Genomic DNA, 25353 nt, shown 5'->3' with positions numbered 1-25353 from the left:
TTACTTACTCAGGGCCACAATCATCCCTCTAACATACATCTATGGAAAACCACCTGTGTATACATTCCATGCTCCTACCTGTACATAATTAGCGTACACAAGGTACGTGCATGGGGTCGTCTTGACCTGCACTGGAAGCATCCAGTCCTGGACGCGTTCTGCCCAGGCCACAGCTTGACCTGGGCAGAACTGAACTACCCTTGACCACGACGCTACGATCCCTGGGTACGTGCTGGCGTGACCTCTGACCCAACTGGAAAAAAAGGGTCAGGTCAAGGGCCGCCGGGCCATGGTAACGAAGGGTCGTGCCGTCGTGTTTCAAGGTTCGTCCTGTCGTGCTGGGAGAGGGGGGTGGATGGGGGAGAGAGGCGGGTGGGGGTACAAGCCAAGCCAGACAGCAAGTGTTCAATACATACCAACACTAACACTCCCACCACCACCACCGCCGCCCGCTGCTGGGGCAGCACAGCGCCTCAGTACTCACCAATCCAATCAGCCTCAAAGCCACAATGACCATCACCCGTCATTCCTCATTCTTCCTCAGCAACTCCCTGATGCAGGTGATCGCTCGCAACCACTGTCGTCCTCCTCCGGGATCTGAACAAGATGTCTTATGGCTTTCTGAGTGGGCCGTCTCCTGTGGGGGCGCAGGGGCCCGCAAGAAAGGGAAGGCCCCCCATACCTTGGCCTCTTAGTGACCTGGCTCCTGTGATCGAACTCTGGTTCACGCGAACTCTTTAAGCGCATGTCATGACCACAGAGCCACGTAATGCCAGAAGTTCGAATAAAAAACGTAATTTGTTCTTTTTATAAACTGCCGAAAGTATGGTGTAAATAAATTCTTTATTTATTATCAATCTACAGATGCGGGATCAATCAAAAACCAGCAACATAGGATGTAATAATTTGTGTACGACTTTTGAACAAGATGGTACGACCCTCAAGTACGACGGTACAATCCTGAGCACGACTGTACGACCCCTGCACGTCGGTACGACCCTAGGGTATACTGGCCTAGCCTTTGACCTGACCCATGTGGATATCAACATCAGTAATAACAGGTCTTACTTGGGTCAATGTTAAGCTCAAGATCAATAATTAACAGAGGTCCAGGATCAAGTTCAATGGGTAAAAGTGTAAGGCCAAGTTCAATGCTCAGAGGTCCAAGGTCACATTAAAGTTCCAACATCTGATGTGCAATTCGTCGCCTTGAACCATCGGAAGTTCCACATTTACTATCAAGTTCTATGATTTGAGAACCTCAAGGTCAATGTCAAGTTCAAGATCAATGAGTTGGAGAATCCGACATTGTCATGTTCCACACGTCAACCAACCCCCCACCACAACCCCCACCACAACCCCAACACTCCCGGGAGGTAAAATGACCCCCTAATCTTTACCAAACCCCAGGAAGTCAGTTGCATGAGTTGCAAAAAGCTAGGATTAAAATGAATAAATGAATAAAAGCATTAATCTTTTTCTTTCTTTCATACTATTCGCCATTTCCCACGTTAGCGAGGGAGCGTTAAGAACAGAGGACTTGGCCTTTGAGAGAATATCCTCACCTGGCCCCCTTCTCCGTTCCTTCTTTTGGAAAGAAAAAAATTTCCAGCCCCCCGCTCCCTCCCCTTTTAGTCGCCTTCTACGACACGCAGGGAATACGTGGGAATTATTTTTTCTCCCCTATCCCCAGGGATAAAAAGCAATAATATATATATATATATATATATATATATATATATATATATATATATATATATATATATATATATATATATATAAGTAAAGGATGAACTTGCACAATTTGCCTCTGAGCATAACGCTACGACCTCTGAGTACGAGGGTACGACCCTTGCTTATATAAAGACATGACCAATGATCTAACCCCTAATTCATCAACTCCCAAGACTGGAGTGTCAGCATATAGATGAATGGGGCCTCTGGAACACGGATGGAATATACAACGAGGACAGATAACAGACGACCTGATGATGGTCCGTGACCATGTTATCTGCTGGAGGACAGATAACAGAAGACCTGATGGTCCGTGACCATGTTATCTGCTGGAGGACAGATAACAGACGACCTGATGGTCTATGACCACGTCATATGCTGGAAGACCGTACGTGGGAAGGACAGATAACAGAAAACCTGATGGTCCGTGACCAGTTATCTGCTGGAGGACGGTAATAAGTGTCCTACACTGCCGGTCTATTTAAATAGAGACAAGATAGTATAGCAGAAGGCTTCTCCGTCCCTCCCTTCCAATCGACAGGACCATAACCAAGCAGGGAACACCATGATGTAAACAGAGAGGAAAATATTAATACAGACAGGAAAGTTGGTGCAGCGTCGCCCACAGCGTAGTACTCCAGCCATGACAGCTCCCCCACTGCGGCTTCCTCAGTAGTTGGGCATCAGGCCGCTGCTGGCCTAGGGCGCTGCCGTCATCTGCCACTCATCGTCTATCGATTTCTAAACATTCTTTATCCCCTTGAAAAATGTTGAAAAAAAAACAAGAAAAAAATTTATTACCGCTTTCATTTCTTTCATTCCCGTCTCCCACGTAAATGAAGGAGAATTTGATATGAATTATGTTCTTCATTTGGCAAACTGATATAGCTTTTATATCATTCTTATTATTCACATTCAAACTGATACATTTCATGATGTAATGTGGTGTACAGTAATGGTCACCTCTGCTGACTGAGTCATTGTACCACATTTTACCACACCACCACCACCTCATACACTAAGATACCCTACCACAACCCCTACCACACCACCACCACACCAGGAACCCCCTCCCCCTCTCCATTCCGTGGCCTCCCTACCACTATGGACACACACACACACACACATGTCCTCCAATACATACATGCCCTCACCCCCTCTACAGTATACAGTATGCCTCCTCCATTACTGAGGGAACGCGAGTCGTAACTCACTTACATGTCCCCCCCCTCCCCCTTCCCTCGTAACTCACTTACGACATGCCCCCCCCCTCCCCCTTCCCTCGTAACTCAGGTGGGTCAAGTTGCCCTGAGGCCCCGTAACTCGTAACTCACGTACGCTGTCAACCCTTGTCTCTCAAGTGTCTCGCTGCTGCCGTCTCCCCCCCAGAGACAGACCTGTGCTTAATTACGCCTTCAATTACTGCTTAATGAGACCCCCCCCATCGTCCACACGTACGTAATGATAGTGAAAATGATTGCTATTCACTGTTCAAAATCAATAACATACAATAGTGTCTGGCCAAATGTATTTCCTTTTTATATATAATACGGGAATTATGACAGATAGATAGAGATAGATAGACAGATAGATATTTTCTAGTGTAGGGTCGAGGCTCTGCAATGGAGGAACACTGCAGACATCTGCGTGTAGTATGAATGGTACTCGTGACCACGGATGAACAGATAGGGCGGTGATGATCATCCCCAGCTCGCGGAAGGGGAGGGGCGGGGTGAGGTGTTGCCGGAGGACGTGGGGTACTGCTGTGCCACTGCACGGGTAGCGAGGCACCAGGAGGGAAGGGAAGGTTGTAGACACGAGAGCAATGATCCCATGATGGAGAAGAACTGGTGTGGTAGGTGGATTTGTGTCACCCTACACAGCCATATGTGGACGCTCGTACGTGGGTGTAGGCTGCCCCGTACACCAGGGGGTAGTGGGTATAGTGTGGGTATGGCCTGGGGTGTAGGCTGACCACTACACCAAGGTGTTGTGGGTGTAGTGTGGGTGTGGTCTGCGTGTACGTTGCCTATTACACCTGGGGGCAAGTGAGGGCTTCTCTCTCTCTCTCTCTCTCTCTCTCTCTCTCTCTCTCTCTCTCTCTCTCTCTACCCACACGGGGTGTGGGTGTGTGTTGCCTGGGTGGAGGCTGCCACCCTCCACACCCAGACTGAGTGGTGTGGTGGAGCTGTGTGGGGTGTGTGGTTGGGGGGTCCTGGAGTGCCCACACACACACACACACACACACACACACTTCTTCCAACAGATCCGCCATCTTATTGATCCTGTCTCACACTAGCAGACACCACCATACTTGACCCCCTCCCTCCCGCCCCCCAGCACCCCCTACCAGTCCAGGTGAGGTCGGCCAGGTGAATGAGGGAGGAGGAAAGGTGGAGAGGGGGGAGGGGAAGGGAGGTCCTCCTCCTCCTCCTAGGTGACCCCCCCCCCCCTCCCGGAAGATGTGTCTGAGGTCAGGACTCCGAGGTGTGACCTGAGATGAAGGACCTCCCTCTAGTATAAGGTCAAAACATAGGACTCCTCATGTGGCCAGATGACGAGATAAACACTCCCCCCCTTAAACAAGGTCACCCTGAAGTAGGTCCCCTAATACCAGGGGAACCAGGTGATTACCCAGGTGAAGGAACAGCTCCCTGGGTGAATCCTGTCGCCTTTTTCAGGTGTGGACCTCAAGCAGGAGACGAGAGGGGATGGATTCAGACATTACCAACACTACAGGAGGGACCTTCCAACACTACAGGAGGGACACTTCCAACACTACAGGAGGGACACTTCCAACACTACAGGAGGGACACTTCCAACACTACAGGAGGGACCTTCCAACACTACAGGAGGGACCTTCCAACACTACAGGAGGTGCAGTACCAGTGTAGCCATCTGCCTGGTGAGCCTGTGTGAGCACGACACTCACAATGTGAGTGGCTCACACCAGTGATGTTGTGGGCCATACAACACTAGACCACCTTATATAGTACACCCCAGAGATCCTTATATAATGCACCCCAGAACTCCTTATATAGTGCATCCCAGAACCCTTAATATAGCGTACCCCAGAACCTCTTATATAGTGTACCCCAGAGCCTCTTAAACAGTGTATCCCAGAACCCCTTAAATAGTGTACACCCCAAAACCTCCTATATAGCGTACCCCAGGACCCCTTAAATAGTGTACACCAGGACCCCTTAAATAGTGTACACCAGGACCCCTTAAAGTGTACCGTACCCCTTACACAGTGTACCCAATAACCCCTTACACAGTGTGCTCAGCGACCCCGTACACAGCGCTCCTGCAGCTCCCAGGCAGCACTCCACCTCAGAAACTAGGTCATCATGGGTCACAGGGACGGGGGTCAAGAGGTTGAAAAAAAAAAAAATACACAGGATAAAATATTCCTTAACATTATTCCATAAGGTCACCAGACAGACTGGGGTCACGTGACTACGGGGGGGGGGGGATAACGACCCCAACGTTGAATCACATGGGAAACAAACAACACATGAACTTTTCATACGACCACGAACCATCTCCACATAATATCAACAATCATGTACGACCTGTGTGCATATAGACGGTGTCCACCCGCTGTAATGACCCTTCCTCGACCCACAAGAACCAGCAGGCACTCAAACCCACACCTTTATCACGTACCTCTTTACTGAAGGTGATTATAACGGCCCTATGCAAATCTTGCCCAGTTTACATATGGGTGACAATGGTATAAACAACTTATATAATCATTCCAGTGACGTAGGGTTGGTTACAAATTATTTCCCAGTGAACTTGACACGTAATGTAATTGTAGTGAGAGGAATATTGTTCATGCGTGTTTCTGAAATGAGGATCTTGTACGAGTTGCACTGAACGCGCCCCGCCCATCTCTCCTAACCTAATTAATCTGAACGCACCCACCCACCTCCTCAACCCTGAAACGCATCCTACCTACTCCCTCAACCTTGACTACCCTAACGCACCCTACCTCCCCCGCTCGAACCCTGACTACCTTGAACGCACCCTATCACCTCCCTCCTAAATTCTCAAGTCTGAACGCGCGCTCCCTCCCGCCTCCAAACATATACAAAACCCACCCACCTCACACCATTCTGAACACACCCGCCCGACTCCCCTGCAAGCCAATATGGCCGCCCTCAAGGCCTTGGGGGAGCATATCGACAGAAATTACGTCCCCATCGACCTGGCAATGCACGCCAGAACCACACGTTCTCAGAACTGTTGGTCTTGTACACCTCTGCAATATTAGAGGCTTCGCCACGTGAATAGGAGGGACACACCCCCTGTCCTGCTGGACACATTGTGTGTGTCCAAATTTTTCCATACCCCAAGGATACAGTACCATTCAAGAATATATAATACACACACACACACACACACACACACACATACACAAACACACACACACACATACACACACATGCACACACACACACACACCCACATACATTACACACTCCTGAACACGATGGTACGACCCCCGAGGGAAACGGTACGACCATCTGAACACGACGGTACGACCCCCCTGAGGGAGACGGTACGGCCTTCTGAGCACGGCCGTACGACCGTCGTGCCCTGGGGGTTGAGGTCGTGTACAACTCCAGCTTTCCAGACTCACCTGACGACTCCCAGGCCAGCAGGTCAAGCCTTACCCTCTACACAGACACACATATGATCCAGAACTCACCTGCAAGGGAGAAAAATACATATAATTAGCTCATTAAAATGATATCAATTAAGACATTACGATCTAAAGTCATCAATAGGGATAATAAACTAATGAGGTGTATGTATTGTATAAAGTTTGATATCAAGATATTTTAAAAATAGTTCAGAAACGAGGATTTGAGAAGTGCCCCCTCCTAGGGAGACTTGTGATATCCTATTTTCTTTCTTCAACCTGTACGCGGACTTTCCCGTTGAAAACAATAAAGAAAATGGATCACAGGTAGCCCACCCCCTTCGTCTTTGAGGGTGGGTGTCATACAGAGCCTCTTGGTATGACATTAACGACTCGTTAAGCGGGTACAGACAGGAACGACCCCTAGACTACCACTAGGTCGCGTGTAGAAAACAGCAGACGACTCTCTCACTCAATCTCGTCCCATACTATGATAAACCACACAGCTATTATTCTAAACAGCGTAGTCGTGTAACACAAACCTTCCAATATTTGTCTATTACCCATCCAGGGAGAAGATGGGGCATGATTCCCGCCTTCCAGCGTCTCCAAAGAACAACAGAACTCTTTAAATATAACAAGACTGTTTGAAATTCAAACATAAAAAAATATCACAGGTTAAATGTAAATCTAAATTAACCTTAGATGGAGAAATCTACCTCAAGCCTTAACACATGTATTACCAAAAGCAATGAATCAATTCAACACACTTTCCTAAAATATATATTACGTATACAACCCTACATACAAACCCTAGCCATCTTAGAATTTAATGCGAAATAATTTCTTTTCAAGACATTTCCAGGAAGCTCATATACTCATAAGACTATTATTACTTAACAGAGAATAAAACTGTTAAATATCAAACTAAACATTTCTACAGTCTACAAACAATAGTTTCGAACAGTGTAACCAGACCAATAAGTCACTTTTTTATAATTCACGCCATTTGCCAGAGTCTACCCCATGAAAATCATGAGAGAGAACGACGGGGTTTGCATGAGAGAAAACGGATGCAGCTTTCATGACGCCAGAGGGCTCTGCATTGTGGGGGGTGGGGGATGAAATGGTGGGATCTGAGAGCAACAAGAAAAAAGAGACATGAAAATAGGGCCAGAACAGAAGAAGGATAGGCGAAGAAGATAGGAGAATAGGAATAAAGAGAGAAAAACGAAGGTGGAAAGAGTGTCAAACTGGTACAGATCGAAGTGGGGGGGACTTAGAAATGGCGGTGGAGAGGGGGGAAGGGAGGAGGTACTGGGGATGATCAATACTAGCCAGGACAGACAACCCGACGTGGCTCCACTGTGTAGCCACCAGCACACTGCACCACCACGCCTCTAACACTGGTGAAAAAAAAAGAAGAAAACATCATTTCTTTACACTCTACATATCCACCAATATCTCCAATACGTATAAAGTGTCTGGTAATATAACCGGGGATTTTCTTTATACGTTCATACTCTCTAGAAACCTAACGAAGCCAATAACGAATGGCGGGATCAATAGCTATGGCATATAACATGGATTTTCGTTATATATTTGAGAGATAAGGGCATCTATACATGTATATATTCTAGTACATATACTGTATGACTGTATCCTTGAAACACACACACACACACACACACACACACACACACACACATCGACTAAATAAGAACCGGGACCGGACGTGAAACACTGAAGAAACGTTGGGAAACGTTCATGATTTAGTTGATCAGTTTCGTGTGTGGGAACGGAACACGTTCCTGTCATCGAGGAGCCATACAGGAATGAAACACGTCATCGTTCCACGACATCCACGCCAAAGATTGTGAAACATGAAACGTGTTTCAAGGGCGTCGTGTATTCCCGTGACTGGAGAAAATAAGTTTGGTTTCATATGCTTTTGGAAAACAGATCCACCAGTGATGCACAATGGTATTCCCATTTTCATTAGTGGGTCGTCCACCAGAGAAAACGGACAGATATCGAATTTTTCCGATATCGTTAATAAGATATCTAGTCTCTTGCTACGGAGGAAGACTTCGATTTCTGAATATCTGAAATTTCAAGACAAAACTTCGACTAGCTTAATTCCAAGTCCTTCAGAGCCACCAACACCGAAAATATTTAATGATGAAAATGTCCGTAGAAAAAAGGAAAAAAAAAAGAAAATCTTTTTGCTGCTCCCATAATCTGGGCGTCGGGGCTTTTACGTCTCCCATGGGGTTATTCCGCCATGGCTACGTGCAGACCAGAGCGCTCACGGGCGGAGGAGCAGCAGGAGGAGGAGGAGGAGGCCCGTGGCATGGCACAAAGGGCCAATTGAGGCCCGGGCTCCTCTGGGGAGGGAAGGTGAGGAAGTTCATGTGGAACAGACGGTGTTTGGGGGGCGTGAGGCTGCCTTCATTACTCCACAAGGGCGCCCTGGGAGGAGCCAGCCAACCATGGAGGAAGAAATACGATAAGGGAAACATGATGGTGGGAGGGGAGAGAGGAGAGGGATCATGATCAGATAGAGAATGGGAGGCTGTGAGAGGCAGGATGAAAATAAGAAGAGAAGAAAGTCGAAGCAAGTTAAAAGGGTCATGACGTACACGTATTACCATGATTACTGACTGCATAGCCTCAGTCGAACTCGCCATATGGCAACACTCGGGTGGGGGCAGGAGCCGGTGATGCCACTTTCAATTTCCTCGTTCAATTTCTTACGAAACCCTTTCGTTTACCTTAAGGAACCTTCCCGGGCAAGCCTACGTTAACCTTCTTCTATCATCCTACGAATGGAATACCTTATAGTGGGTTGGCGAACCCATGATGAATCATACAAACAACAAAGAACAAAAAATAGCGAATCATACGTCCGGCGAAGTGGGTGCTGACAGGCCAGCCAACGCCCCGCTGCCAGTTGTAAGACATAAACTGTTGTACAGCAAGATGGGCCGAACCAATTACTCAAATTCCCATCATAATTACACTAAAAGCATCATAGGACCTACTGCCACCATGACACCTACATATAAAGAATCAAACGACAATAAACCAAACCATATCTGAGTTATCGTGAGTTTAAACAAGAGAAAGTTACTTTAAATTCTGACCAACCAATGTGGCAACTCTCACAACAATATGCACCTGATAACTGAACCTATTCAGCCCTCACAAAAGCCTAATGACATAAAAATTCCATTATTTGGCAATGCACAACGAGGGGAATTGAGATCTGTTAGGCGCATTTTATCCAGCGAATTGAAATCAATGGACACATTGTTCGACATGGTAGTTAGAACTGGCAGTTCATGGATGTTTCAAATCACCTGAGGAGGCAAGTGTTAAGTGGTGCTCACGTGACCCGACATAAGTGCCAACAGAGGCATTCCTGTTCGTCAACAACAACAACAACAACAACAATAACAACAGGAGGAGGAGGAACCAATGTCTGACAACATCACCAGGAACTGCTGTGTTTGTCCACGACACAAACAACTGTTGTTATATCTGACAACAACACGAGAGCCATGTTTGTCAACAACAAACAAACAAGTAGTTGCTATGCTTGACAATAACAACAAAGGACAGCTCTGTTGAACTTCCATGTGACTTAACCGAGCAGTAATTGCCTTCTTCCTTTGCTAAATCCTTCTAAATATCCCTCCTGTAATCCCCTTTCTCCTTGTCCCGTAAAATCCTTCAGTGCCTCCTTACAATCCCTCCTTCTCCCTCGTGAAAATCCCCTAAAGCATTTAATCCCTCTCCCTCTCGCCCATACATCCCTTTAAACGTCCCGCCTGTAATCCCCTTCTTTCCCCGTAAATCCCTCAACATATCCTTGCTGTAATCCCCCCACTTTCTCCTCCCCTCTCACTCACCCCACCCGACCATCCCAAACCCTCTCCCAAATTTAACCTCTCCAATGTAATCCCGCCACCTGACCTCTCTCTCTCTCTCTCTCTCTCTCTCTCTCTCTCTCTCTCTCTCTCTCTCTCTCTCTCTCTCCATCCCTCCCACCCTAGTGGCAGGGAACCGCCTATGGCTGGTCCCTTTACGGGTTCCTTCTCCGTTTACGAGGGTTGCCTGCTTTTAGTGACCTCCCCTTACCCACCCCTTCTAAGAGGTCAGGCGCCAGACACAGCTTCCGGTCTGTGTAACGGGTGGCGTCTGTGCCTGTCTGTACACCCACCACAACAGACCTTCAGGGATGTAAGGTCAAGGTATCAGGTCAAAGGTCAAGATCAAAGGTCATCTTCAGAGTTGTGATGACAAAAGGTTAAAGTATCAAGGTCATGGACACAGGTCAGTGCTTTTGATTTCACACTACGAAGTCAAGGTCACACGGTAAGGTCAGAGGTCAAGTATGAGGTGTAAGATGGGGGTCATGATGTAAGGTCCGGGTATCAGGTCATAGGTCAGGCTCGTAGCTCAACGTCTCGAGATGCCAAACTAAGGCCAGGGTCAGAGGTCATCGCTACAAAATCATGACGATGATTTTAAAGAGTCAAGCGATTACAGGTCATGGGAATCATCGTGCACCTGGCAGCGGGGGAACTCTCTCTCTCTCTCTCTCTCTCTCTCTCTCTCTCTCTCTCTCTCTCTCTCTCTCTCTCTTCCCAGCAATCGACCACACGACTGAGGGGCTGAATGCGTCGAACGTGTTTACCGTCTCTGCCTGTCAACGTGTATGACAGTCCCTGTCTCACGCCCCCCGTCTCCTGTCAACACGTGAAACAGTTCCTCCTCACGCCCCCCCCCCCCCCCCAGTCACCCGTCAACGTCTGGAGGGGGACATGCGTAAGGATGATGTGGGTTGAGGTCGACCTCGAAGTGACAGAGGAGGAACTAGACAGAAGGGGGACAGGAGATGCAAGACGACATCTCTTACTGTCTCAATAATAGATAAATAAATGAAATAAATAATTAATTAATCAATCAATAATAATTGAACAAGTGTAAAATCTTTTCTCTCTTCCTCAACTACCTTATTATTCAGTTATTCAACCCATTATTCAATGCTACACCCCTTTATCTAATTATTCCTCTCACCTCACTCCCATCAATTATTCATCACCTCTATCAACCGTTCTATTACTCAATTACTCATCACAGTACCTATCCTGTCATAGCCCCATCTCGCTATTCATCTCATTCATCTCTAGCATCCATTCATCTCAGACGTTTTACTCCATTTTATATCCCATATAATGGACCCTCAGCAGCCTCCCTATTCAACCATCAACTACCAACCATCCCCTCCCTCCCAACTTCCCTTCATCAACCACCAACCAAGTACGTGTCGTTTTCCCACAATCCGAAAAAAAAAACCTGATTTGGGTGTGTCATGTGGGAAAAAAAAAGGGGGGGGGGGGGGCGCGACAGGACGCCGTGACGTCATACCACGTATCCTCCCCCCCCTACACCTTTCATGGTCGCTCTCAACCCAATCGACCCAAAATGGGCGCCAGTGCCCACCCTACCTACCTATCTACCTACTTACCTTTTATGGCGGTGTGTAGGGCAAGCCACTATCCCTTCCACATGAGGGGTCTAAGCCCCCTCCCACCAACCCTCACAATATCAAGACATTCTGATGGAAAACCTAATTACTAAGATTCAGATTCTGAGTTCGATGTGTGGGTCTGAACCCAGCCTTCGCCAAGCCCACACATTGATTCCCCAGGATGTCTGAAGTCTCCCCTTCACTCGTCTCAACTGCCCGTCTACGGTAGATAAGGTCACCTTTCGCATGCCTTTAGTGTCTGGACGACCATAATTATGGTTGGTTATCAAGTGATTACGTTCGTAACAATAGCCACTCATTACACAGTCATATATGGGGCAATTATACCCAAGGGTCGTACCAACACACACACACACACACACATACCACAATACATTGTCATCATACAGTAACCAGTGAATACATCTGAGTTGCTTGCAATACATCAACAAATACAGCTGTAGCATGTATGACAGACCATCCATCCTCCTGTATTTTGTATCATAATGTATTCCTACACCCAACGAACGGGAGAATACAACCTCAAATACAACTGACGGTTGTAGGATACAATACTGTAGGCGTGTAAGAGAGCGCACCTGGCGGCCGAGATCAATACTACACTGCCTGCCACACCCCCCCCCCCCCCACCAACCCCATTACCCCTCCCTGAGCTTAAAGCAGACGACGCTGGCAGGGGCCCCTCTCTACCCCTACTGCCTGGCCAACCACATTTCCCCGGCTCCACTGAGGGGAGGGGGGGAGGGGTACTGGCTTATGATGCTCCCCTTCTTTCCCCTCATTCATTCATTTACTCTTCATTCCCCCTAATTCCTTCATTACCACAGGATGACCCATATGTCCCAACTGCTTGAGTGTTCTCCACCAACTCGAAGCTGTTCTTCGGTGTGTTCTCCGCCTCTCGTAACGTTCTACGAGGATCGGCATCTACAAGTTCTTCACAAACTGGGGGTGTCAGTAAATGTCAAAATGCTACAATAAACTGCCTCACACACCGTCGTACACCATCCGTCAAGAACTGTTTAAAAAAGAAAATGGTACAGATCTTTACACTGTTTTCCGTTCACCAATCAAGTCTATTTTCAATAATGACATGGAACGTAATCCTCTGGTCCCACGTTACTGTAGTCCACTATTGACGGCCCAACTGTAACTGCATCTTAACTACTCGTTCAACGAACCACCCACTCTCCTCATAATTCATCGTCCGATCGTTAATCAATCGTTCATACAAACTGACCCGCTTGATCAAGCAATTGTGAATGTCATTCACATTCATCATTCATCTTCTCTTAATGATCACCTTCATTTTCAATCTCCAGCTGTAGTCTAATCCCCGTATTACACACACACACACACACACACACACACACACACACACACACACACACGGAAAATCGAGAAACACCATTAAGGTGCAATCGACCATCAGGTTATCATGGGGCAGACGACCATGCAACCACAACCACATCCGAGACTATCCTTCCTTCTTGCTCCCCCTTACCCACCCCCTAACCACCCCGATGGTTTCCAAAGTCACGTAGAGCCACAGTACCTTGGACCCGAGGGGAGGGGGGACCCGAGGGGGGGGGGGGCGACCCGAGGGGAGCCGATGTGTCGGTGGGTCAGTGAGGGGAACAGCCACGACCACTAGAGCCGGCTTCCGGCTCCTCCTCGTGGTGGTGGCTGGTAAGGGTCGTTGGTCTCACAGTTTGACCCCATTGAGCACGACGGTTCGACCCTCTGGGATGATGGTCTGGCCTTGGACCTGACTCGCAAGGGTCAGGTCAAAGGCTAAGGCTTGTACAGTCGTCCTCAAGGAATCAAATTTGCATATGTATATTCCCGTGGACTCTTAGGAAAATATATATATATATATATATATATATATATATATATATATATATATATATATATATATATATATATTCCAATCATCACTTGTGTGAAAGGGATCAGTACATGTTGTGTTCTCGTATATCGTCCAGGTTCACGGGTCGACCCTAGGTTAGGCAAATGCCGCAGAGCCCAGGTCACGGGGAGGTCAACCCCCCCTCACTATATCATCCCTGACCTGGTGTTGACCCCGTCCACAGAGGGTCAGCAGTTGACCAACTCATCCACCCTCATCCATCCCTTGTATACCAACTTTGAATTCAATAATTTTTTCAAAACTGTCAAATGAAAATTAATATCATTCCAATAATAATGGGTTTCCCCCATCCCTACCCATGCATGGGGTTCTGGGGTCAGCTCTGCCATGACGTAGAGGGAATACGTCATCTCTCCTGAGCCCCATGCCTGAAGCCATGACCTCCATCGTGTTCAATACTCGACCACAAACACACTGGTCGTCCACCTGCAGGCGGTTCACAACCTGTTACATATATACATCACAACCTGATGATGGAGGCCAGGCGCTAGACGGGTGTTGTGATGGAAGAACCACATTGATGTGAAATTGAACAAGACACTTGTTAGAAAAGACGTCAAGAAAGATCAATAAAGTATAATGTGTTGGATGAATGGGGATAACTGAGTTATGAGATGATAAATGTTGGACAACAAATAATGATGATGTTTAACACATGTTGTATGATGGTGAATGTTCAAGAGATGGGGCCCCACGAGTGTAGAACTTCATCACTTGTACTGTACAAAATGTAATTACAATACATCAACTAGACACATACAATTAAGTAATTAAACACAAACACAATACAAACCATCTTTTAAGATACGTTGTTATGCGAATTCAAAATGGAAGATCAAACGAGATTAAAAAAAAAAATCTATATAAATGCCTGACTATATACACAAGTCTCTCTCTCTCTCTCTCTCTCTCTCTCTCTCTCTCTCATAATCATTATTCCATGACCCCCCCCCCCAGGACCCCATTTCATGGGGCGCCTGCAACTTCGAGGCTGCGCTCCGTGCAGGAGCAGGGAGGTGATGGACTCCTCTACAGTGAGAAGTCCCTGAACGAGACCAAACTTCTATCTCCCTACAGATGTTAATATGGCCTCGCTGGACGTGGCTTCTCGTGGCAGAGTCCGGTAACACACACACACACACACACACCCTGGACCACGAGGGTAGCCTTACCTGGTGGAGTCTGTGTCCACGTCAGCGGTGGAGCCGGGCACTGGTGAGGGCGTCATCCTGTCTGGTGATCTGGTGGCCGATCCTGAGAGTAAACATGGCGGGAAAAATAAGAAATCTTCTTGTTGGACCGTCAGTGCACCACGCCAGAGCCAGCCAGCCCAGTCCTCCCTCCCTCCCTCGCCTCATTACCCCCATTTATTTAATAAAAATTAACGTGTACAAGTGAAACTCACCCTCCCATCTTTTTTAATCTCTCGCTTTAAGGGGGGTAACTTATGTACACTACAGATAAGCAAATATTCTATTAATTCCGTCAGCCCATAAGATCCTTCACAAAACTTACGTGGAATACGCATACGAGAAACTCGAACGATAATTAGAGTAATAAACTCACATCAAAATCGCCCACACGACCGTGAATTATGGAGGCAAAATAGGAAAGATATTAATCCATATTTTTCTCACACAGTGGACGTCGCTTCTGCTAACTAGATGGATAAATGCATCATAGATAAAATAACTCACTTATTCATCGACACGTGAATGCAAAAAGGGTGGAGGACATGTGCCGAACCAAGAGCCGCAACTTATGTCAAGGTTCATTCTTAAAAAAGTAACAAACTGGTGGGATGAGAATCAATAACGAGACTCACAGAAAACGGGAATAGTCGGGGAGGGGGATGACGTCACGCATCAGCTGATCGAAGGAAACACCGGCCACACGGCGACAGTGGCGCCTACACGACCTTCCCTCCCATCTTACATATACCCGAACACACCCACGAAAACCGACGCCTCCTGAGTTACGAATCATACTTCACGAAACGTCGTAATCGTAAAGCTTCGTCGTACGACGCGTAGGGTTGACGTACACGGCGACAAACGGACATTTAAGCGACGACGAAACATACGAACAAGCCGGCAAAAGCAGTCCACCAGGAACCGATCTGCGTCTGAGGGAATTTTCTCTTATACGACACACACACACACACACACAGAGTCGCTATTTCCCGCATGAGCGAGGTAGCGTCCAGAACAGATGACTGTCCCTTAAAGGATAGTAAAAGGACTCTCACTACTGGCTCGTACCCCTGTTCCTTCTTTTGGGAAAGTAATACAGGAGGGGAGGATTTCCAGCCCACAATCTGCCGCATATATATATATATATATATATATATATATATATATATATATATATATATATATATATATATATATATATATATTAGTAGTGAATGAGACTCATAGTGAACACGTCTATAGATCAAGTGTCAGTGTTAATCAGGCTGAGTCCGGTTTAAATGCCAGGGTCCCGGAGCCGGTCACTGTGCGGGCGGCCGGATCATGCCTCGCTCACCCGGACATTATTGATGACAATATTGACAACGACAACATCGGCTCCACGACTTCAAGGCTGTATCACACACATCCAAACATTATATATATATATATATATATATATATATATATATATATATATATATATATATATATATATATAGATAGATAGATAGATAGATAGATAGATAGATAGATAGATAGAGAGAGAGAGAGAGAGAGAGAGAGAGAGAGAGAGAGAGAGAGAGAGAGAGAGCAGTGTCTCTTCCCCCACCACCACAATCCACGTACTGCACCAACGACAACCACAAGAACCAACCAATATATACATATATATATATATATATATATATATATATATATATATATATATATATATATATATATATATATACCACACTGACCAACCCCGTAAGAGGAAGGGGGAAGGGGGGAGTGACAGACCCACTCACACCCTCTCACTCTGGGGGTGTAGCCCCTTACACACCCCCCTCTATCCAGTGAGTCACCAACCTCTCCCCCTCTTTTCCTCTTCCCCCCTCCCCCCCCATGAGTCACAGAACGGCAGAGCGGCCTCTCCTGTGAAGCCCAACAGAGCAGAGTGGCGCCAGATATCACAGCAGCGAAGCCAGAATAAGGAGCGCTTATCTCCACCCAAACACGTCAACAGTAAACCACACCATCCACCCCACTCCACCCCACCACCACCACCACCCACTGTGAGTAAAACCTTAAACCCACGTGCGTCCACCATTACACACCGTGTGCAAGGCCTCAACCCACATGCGTTTTCGTAACATTCTACATAATCCCATGTCCTCTTGTGGCAATATTTTCATAAAAAAATATATATATATATATGTATATATGTTCTATACGCACCTTTCATGTCTGAACCTTCTCATACAACGAGGCAATATAAATGAGTATATAAATACAAGTTTAAGGGAATGGTTCATCTTACGAGAAATGTTGTAAGCCTCACACACACAACTGAACATGTATGGCAACAACACATGGGATTACGGGGCGTTGTGACGTTTCTTTCGTTCCTCACACCGCTAAACTCTGGTACTCTCAACCAACCACCTACTCTCAACCAACCATCTCAGGTCTTCCCAAACTCTCAACCAACCATCTCAGGTCTTCCCAAACTCTCACCCAACCATCTCAGGTCTTCCCAAACTCTCAACCAACCATCTCAGGTCTTCCCAAACTCTCAACCAACCATCTCAGGTCTTCCCAAACAAGTTCTTTCTCCTCCCCTGAGCCTTTCGCCCTTATCTATCTCTGTTTTCTGTGTACCCCCACACCAACCTTCATCCTCTATAAGTCTAGGTCTGAGCTTCGAGTTGAGGAGTGTGGTCAGGGAGGGATAGCTTTCGACGCACAAAGTGTGGTAAATTAAAAGCAATTAGATTAACTCTGTGTGTGTGTGTGTGTGTGTGTGTGTGTGTGGAGCAAGGGGTCGTGTCCAAACATACACAAGGCGTCGACTGATCCCAGGGTACGTTGGTAATGTACCTTCGTGTACCGCATCTCTTGAGTCGGGGGATATTACGGAGGGAGGAGGGGTGGAATGCACATTACGGTACACCAAGCGACAATACGGTACGTCATGACGATAGTACAAACAAGGCACCTGTGTCAATCATGATTGGGGTGCATGACACATGACATTACGGTGCATGACACATGTGGATAACTCATGACAATCTACTACACGATCTCTCGCGTCATGCAATTACCCCATTTGATTACATGACAACAGACAGTCACGCTATTTACAGGGTCGGGTCAAAGGTCAGGCCTTAATACCCGAGGGTCATGCCGTCGTCTTCAAGGGTCGTACCGTCGTGCTCAAGGGTCGTACCGTCGTGTTCAAGGGTCGTACCGTCGTGCTCAAGGGTCGTACCGTCGTGTTCAATGGTCGTACCGTCGTGTTTAAGGGTCGTACCGTCGTGTTCAAGGGGTCGTACCGTCGTGTTCAAGGGTCGTACCGTCGTGTTCAAGGGTCGCACAATCGTGCTACATACCATGTACTTAGGTCTACCAACACACTTAAAAGCACCTGACTCACTTATTCAACAACACAAACCTCACAGGCAACACAAGGTCATGCCACACACACACACACACACACACACACACACACACACACACACACACACACACACGGCCCCAAATGTCTGCATTCTCTTAAGTCCTTAAGTCTGCCCTTTTATCGTGGGATTTCCGACTATATGGACTTCGGAGCGAGTACATCTGTGCAACTCGTTAACCCATGATCAACCATGCGTTCAACTCTTGTTTGCTGTCGGCAATATATGCTCGTTGACCTCTCGTTCATGGTCGGTGTTGCACGTTCAAATCTCGTTAGTCGTAGGTGATACATGCTCGTTCAACTCGATAGTTGTCAATGATAAACGCACAATGACACACTCGTTAAACTTCCGTTGCTTCATCCTCGTTCAACGCTCCCTGTTCGGACACATTGCTCGTTAGTCTTGGACACAAACATCATCCACTATCTATGTATATATACATTCACATCATCTACTATCTGTGTATATATACATCCACATCAACTACATGTGTATATATACATTCACTATATATATATATATATATATATATATATATATATATATATATATATATATATATATATATATATATCCACTATCTGTATATATACATCCACATCACCCATTACCTGTGTATACATACATCCACTATCTGTATATATACATCCACACCATCCACTACCTGCGTATATCCACCTTCATAAGACACTCTCATCCATCATCCACACCCAAACCACATCCACACCACATCCTCCACCCCACTAACCACACCCCACCCCCCGACGCTGGAGGTCAATCACACCAACATGTCCACACACACACACACACACACACACACACACACACACACACACTGTACCGTGTCAGAGAGGTGGACGAACAGAATACAATGACTGTGGGCATGTGTAACGCAGACGACATACGGGAACTTAACAAGTTCTTCGAGCGCAAAGCACGTTCAAAAGAGAGAGGGGGGGACCCCCTCCCTCCCCCACCCACGAGTGTACAAACACCACCCCCCCCTTAACCTCCTCCCAGTACGGTACAGGTTACACTAGCTCACTCCGGGTGTGGTACAGGGTACGCTACAATCGTCCCGGGCTACGGTGCAAGGTACGGTAATCACCCCCAGCTATGGTACACGGTACACTAGATCACCCCCTCGCTACGGTACAGGGTACAGTAGAACATCCTAACTATGGTACATGTTACACCAAAACAACCCCTAGCTGCGGTACAGGGTACACTAGACCCCCAAGCTGTGGTACACGGTACACTAAAACACCCTAGCGACGGTACAGGCTAAATCAGGTCATCCTAACTATGGTACATGGTAGAGTGGAACACCCTAACTATGGTACACGGTACACTAACCAACCCAGCTAGGGTACGCGGTACACTAGATCATCCTAGCTACGGTACAGACTACACTAGGGCACCCCTCACTATGGTACAGGGTACACTCGAGAGAAACAGACGAGGGGGGGGGGGGTTCCTGGGGCCTTGGATGGGGGTTAAGGGGTGGGGGGGTAATCACCTTAAGGCATTACTTATGTCTTTCAAAACCAAAGCTGTGCGTGACCTCGAAAACGAAGCCGTCACATCCCGTCACATACACAGCACGCGCGTCACGCCGTCATCGGTATGTCGTCCCACCGTCACACCGGCTACACGACCGTAACATGACAACGGCCCGCCGTCACAAACACAAAAGCACCCGAGCCATTATGCCAGCTACTCCGTCACTATCCCGTAACAATATATCAAATGATCTCAGTATGTGACGCCCATCCGTCACCAGTCACAATATGGCGGTGACCTGCGTCACTACCCCCCTAGCTCTCCTGCACGGGAGATTCTAACGTCACAATATGGCGGCTTCCCCGTCACCATCCCGTTACACCATGGTACCGTACGGGCGTCACCACGTCACGCTGAATACAGACAGCGGCTGTTACGAAATCGTCACATCTTGGGCAGTGCCCACCACCCAGCTGTCGCACCACGGACACTCCCCGTCACCAACCCGTCACACAGCGATACTTAAACAGTAATCAACCCGTCAAGCCGTCACGGCAGCTATATAACCCGCCGTCACAGCAGCTACATAAACCCCGTCACCAACGCTATACAACCCCGTCACAGCAGCTACATAAACCCCGTCACCAACGCTATACAACCCCGTCACAGCAGCTACATAAACCCCGTCACCAACGCTATACAACCCCGTCACACCCGTGAAACGTACCCCGTCACATCCGCTATACAAACCCCGTCAGAGCTGCTATACAAACCCCGTCACAGCTGCTATACAAACCCCGTCACATCCGCTATACAAACCCCGTCAGAGCTGCTATACAAACCCCGTCAGAGCAGCTATACAAACCCCGTCACAGCTGCTATACAAACCCCGTCACAGCCGCTATACAAACCCCGTCACAGCTGCTATACAAACCCCGTCACAGCCCCGCTATATAACCCCCACTATAGCGTCACAGCCCGCTATATAACCCCCACTATAGCGTCACAGCGCCGCTATATAACCCCCACTATACCGTCACAGCGCCGCTATATAACCGCCACTATACCGTCACAGCGCCGCTATATAACCCCCACTATACCGTCACAGCGCCGCTATATAACCCCCACTATAACGTCACAGCGCCGCTATATAACCGCCACTATAGCGTCACAGCGCCGCTATATAACCGCCACTATAGCGTCACAGCGCCGCTATATAACCGCCACTATAGCGTCACAGCGCCGCTATATAACCGCCACTATACCGTCACAGCGCCGCTATATAACCCCCACTATACCGTCACAGCGCCGCTATATAACCGCCACTATAGCGTCACAGCGCCGCTATATAACCGCCACTATAGCGTCACAGCGCCGCTATATAACCGCCACTATAGCGTCACAGCGCCGCTATATAACCGCCACTATAGCGTCACAGGAGCAGGAGGCCGGGCGTTCCACTGCTTTCGTCCCCCAAAACAAGCAAGCAACGGACCCACCTTCTGGTGTGTGATCAGATCCGGGTCTTGTGGGCTGACGGAACCGGCTGGGAGCGTCCTACAGCTGGCTGAGGAGGAGGAAGAAGAGGAGGAGGAGGAGGAGGAGGAAGAGGAGGCGGAGGAGGAGGAAGAGGAGGCTTGGATGCAGGCTGCTGCATGGGAGAAGCAGGAGGGAGAGAGAGAGAGAGAGAGAGAGAGGGGGGGGGACCGGCCAAGTTGAGATCGAGTCTTGGGAGGAAGTTCGTGGCACACTCACCCACACACACACTCACCCACACACACACTCACCCACACACACACTCACCCTCACACACACTCACCACCCTCACACACTCTCCTGTCACCCGTGCACTGCGAGGCGAGGCGGAGCACTGCTTACCGACGGCTCTCTCCTGTCGGGACGAAGGGGTGTGTGTGTGTGTAGAGTTAGAGTTAAGAGACTGTGTGTGTGTGAGCAAGAGAGAGAGACAGAGAGAGAGAGAGAGAGAGAGAGGCTGGCTCTACGGCTGGTCCCCTACTGGCACAGTTTTAGCGGGACGCGGTCGAGGACTGGCCGCGGCGGAGACGGTGGCGCCGCGTCGGTGAGAGAGAGAGAGAGAGAGAGAGAGAGAGAGAGAGAGAGAGAGAGAGAGAGAGAGAGAGAGAGAGAGAGAGAGAGGGTGGAGCGGACGCAGACTCATGCCTCCGCCAGCAGCACCACCACCACTCCACCACCACCACCTCCTGGTGGAGTACGCAGGCCCGCTCCACCAGTGCCTTGCCCCCCCCCAACACACCCAACCCCACCCAGCCGACGGCCCTATATCGGGCGCCCCTCCGACACGAACCCGACGGACGTCGCTTATCACACACCTTCGCCTCCATTACCGCCACGTCTGCGGCATGGGAAGGGAACTCAACAGACTCTTAAACTGCACTATACGACACCACAAGGGGGGGTACTGTGATACACACTGGCTGGTGATGATGTAGGGCGGGTAGGTAAGTAGGTAGGTAGGTAGTGCTGGCCTGGTGAGCTGAGAGAGAGAGAGAGAGAGAGAGAGAGAGAGAGAGAGAGAGAGAGAGAGAGAGAGAGAGAGAGAGAGAGAGAGAGAGAGAGAAACACACAGCGTGGGGTATAAATAGAACAGCATTTCAACTTTAAATGCATGATCAGGTTCGTCACCCGTATCTCCACCCACCCCCCCCCCCCCCCCCCCCCAGGGCACGACAGCACGGTGGTGGAGCACGACGGTACGATGGTGGAGCACGACGGTACGATGGTGGGGCACGACGGTGCTATGGTGGAGCACGACGGTGCGATGCTTGAGCACGACGGTACGATCCTTGAGCACGACGGTACGATGGTGGAGCACGACGGTACGACTGGTGGAGCACGACGGTAGCATACTTGAGAAAGACGGTACACTGCTTGAGAACGACGGCACGATGCTGGAGCACGACGGTACGATAATGGAGCACGACGGTACACTGCCGGAGCACGACGAGGGTACGATGCTTAAGCACGACGGTACGATGCTGAAGCACGACGGTGCGACCATTCGGCACGATGGCGTGACCTTTGCTCACTGAAAGGGGTCAGGTCACAAAGGTGACGCCATCACGAAAGGTCGAAGGTCGTACCATCGAGCATCGCACCGTCGTGCTCCAGGTACCGCGTCGTACCGTCACGTGACACACCTCACACTTAGACCTGCGCCAGGAGGAAACACAAGGCCAAAAAAAAAAAAAAAAAAAAAAAAAAATAATAAATAAATAATCAATAAAAAACAGCAACACAATCAACGCCTCTTACCAAGGCTACAGCGGAATCTTCGAAATTCCGGTACAGCAAACACATCGGCCCACACACGCACCACTGTGGATCACACAGACGGCGCTACAGGAATACCTCCACACCCACTCTAACAAGCAAGGGCAGCCCTGTGTACAGTGGGAAGGGCACCTCTCTCTCTCTCTCTCTCTCTCTCTCTCTCTCTCTCTCTCTCTCTCTACTGACCCAGTTTCCCCTGGGGACTAATGGGCGTACGTATCCTCCTTCCCCTTACCGTGGGGCAAGGGGGAATGGGGGGAGAGGGCACCTCAAGACCACACAGGGTATTGCCCCCCCCCCTCTCCTCCTCACCCCTAGTCAGGGAGCACGTGAGGCAATAGCGGTCGTCCCGTGCCACTTGCACGTCAGGTCGTCACGTGCACGTCAGGTCGTCCGTGCCACGTGCACGTCAGGTCGTCCCGTGCCATGTGCACGTCAGGTCGTCCCGCGCCATGTGCACGCACGTCAGGTCGTCTGTCACCAGGATCGAGAATCAAAGTCGCCTGTCATACAGACACACACACGCACACCCACACACCTATAATCTATGCCACACTCTCTCTGTACACCAGCCCTGGCCACCACACTCGCCCGCCACATACCACCACACACACATAAAACCGTGAGCACGAACACACGACCCTTACTTACACCGGTGTGCACTGGGGTCGTAATCATCGTGCACAGAGGCACGTAAGGCGGGCCCCCCCAAAGTGCGTTATCGTAAGAAACATTCACCGACCGATACGAACTTTTCAGGTACTAACAACAACACACACACACAAACTACCGAACCACCACCCTGAAACACCCAACAAACGACAGCACCAGCAGGCCCACAGACACTCCAACCACGAATCTCCAACAAACAACAGTACCTACAGATACTCCTCCACCAATCCCCAACAAACAGGTGGGGCGACTCAAGACTAACCAAAGGGACTAATTCGACCCCGCTACGACACACTGCCTCGTTGACCATCTCTGTTAGTATGTCTTCCGTCAGCTGCCAACACCACCACCACCACCAACACCGACAGTGCACAGACAAGTCAGTGGCTTCCACAACAGACATCAACACACGACACCAAAAACATCACACACACACACACACACACACGTCCCCTCCTACAGACAAACCACAGACTGGCTGGCCCCCTTGCCTGTTCACTGTACAATATCAAGTACAAAGACCAAGTCAGACGATGGGATGAAGACAAGTCTGTATGAGAATGGAAGTATGGCGAGGGGTCGTAACAAGAACGACCACTTCCACGGTCGTCCACTCTCATCACAAGACACTTTGAACTCCCCCGAGTTAATAAAAATAATCTGTTAATCTATGTACACACAGAAAAAAATAATTAACAACGAGAAATTATTGTAATCTGGAAACAGTTGTGCATTCTAACACCGGGTGTCGAAACACCATGAAATACACACTCGAAACTTAATCTATAAGTAATGGGATTCGAACCCCTAAAACCACATTATAATTCAAGACCCGGACATTCCAGGGATTCCAGTCCTGCCTGGAATGGCGGATGGTTCATCCAGCTCGTTCAGGAGGCTGGTTAGAGGCCTGGAATAAGAGGGGGTTCCAGATAGACCCTTATGGGCCCCACAGGGGGGTCGCTAGTCCCCATAATGGGAGCTGAAGCCAAGGTCACAACATTCATTGAGCCAACACCACAACTCTCTCTCTCTCTCTCCTGCTCAAGATCAGATAAGTACGGTACGACCCTTGGACACGACGGTACGACCCTTGGACACGACGGTACGGCCCTTGGACACGACGGTAAGACCCTTGCACACGACGGTACGACCCTTGAGCACGACGGTAGGATCCTTGAGCACGACGGTAGGACCCTTGAGCACGACGGTACTGCCCTTGAGTCTGATGACCTGACCTTTCTAAATGGCCAGCCACAACAACTTCAAGAGGCACTGGACACACACACACACACACACACACACACACACACACACACACACACGTGGGGCCACAGTCATCAACCAGTGTCCGGCATCAATCAAACGAAACC

General features: G+C 48.7%; 1 protein-coding gene across 12 annotated transcripts in view; it reads right to left on the bottom strand.

Moving 5' to 3' along the window:
* The window catches only part of MESK2 (misexpression suppressor of KSR 2), a 154433-nt gene that overhangs the window by 50940 nt on the left and 78140 nt on the right, over positions 1 to 25353 (bottom strand). Inside the window, exons 1-2 of one of the 12 annotated variants that reach the window (XM_071667573.1) lie at positions 22014 to 22051; positions 15051 to 15132 (exon numbers count right to left, since the gene is read on the bottom strand). The exons of 9 other annotated variants lie outside the window; for them this stretch is intronic. In XM_071667573.1, the coding sequence (XP_071523674.1) occupies positions 15051 to 15106 (56 nt within the window). In that variant the 5' untranslated portion in view covers positions 15107 to 15132; positions 22014 to 22051. Of the gene's footprint in view, positions 1 to 15050; positions 15133 to 21495; positions 21685 to 21874; positions 22052 to 25353 lie in introns of those variants that run through there. 2 more of the 12 variants (XM_071667571.1, XM_071667572.1) reach the window with 2 other exon arrangements.

Source organism: Panulirus ornatus, chromosome 12 (assembly GCF_036320965.1).
Source record: "Panulirus ornatus isolate Po-2019 chromosome 12, ASM3632096v1, whole genome shotgun sequence".
In the NCBI taxonomy this organism is placed as follows: domain Eukaryota; kingdom Metazoa; phylum Arthropoda; class Malacostraca; order Decapoda; family Palinuridae; genus Panulirus; species Panulirus ornatus.
The sequence above is the reverse complement of the archived record's forward strand: the minus strand, read 5'-3'. Positions and strand labels throughout refer to the sequence as shown.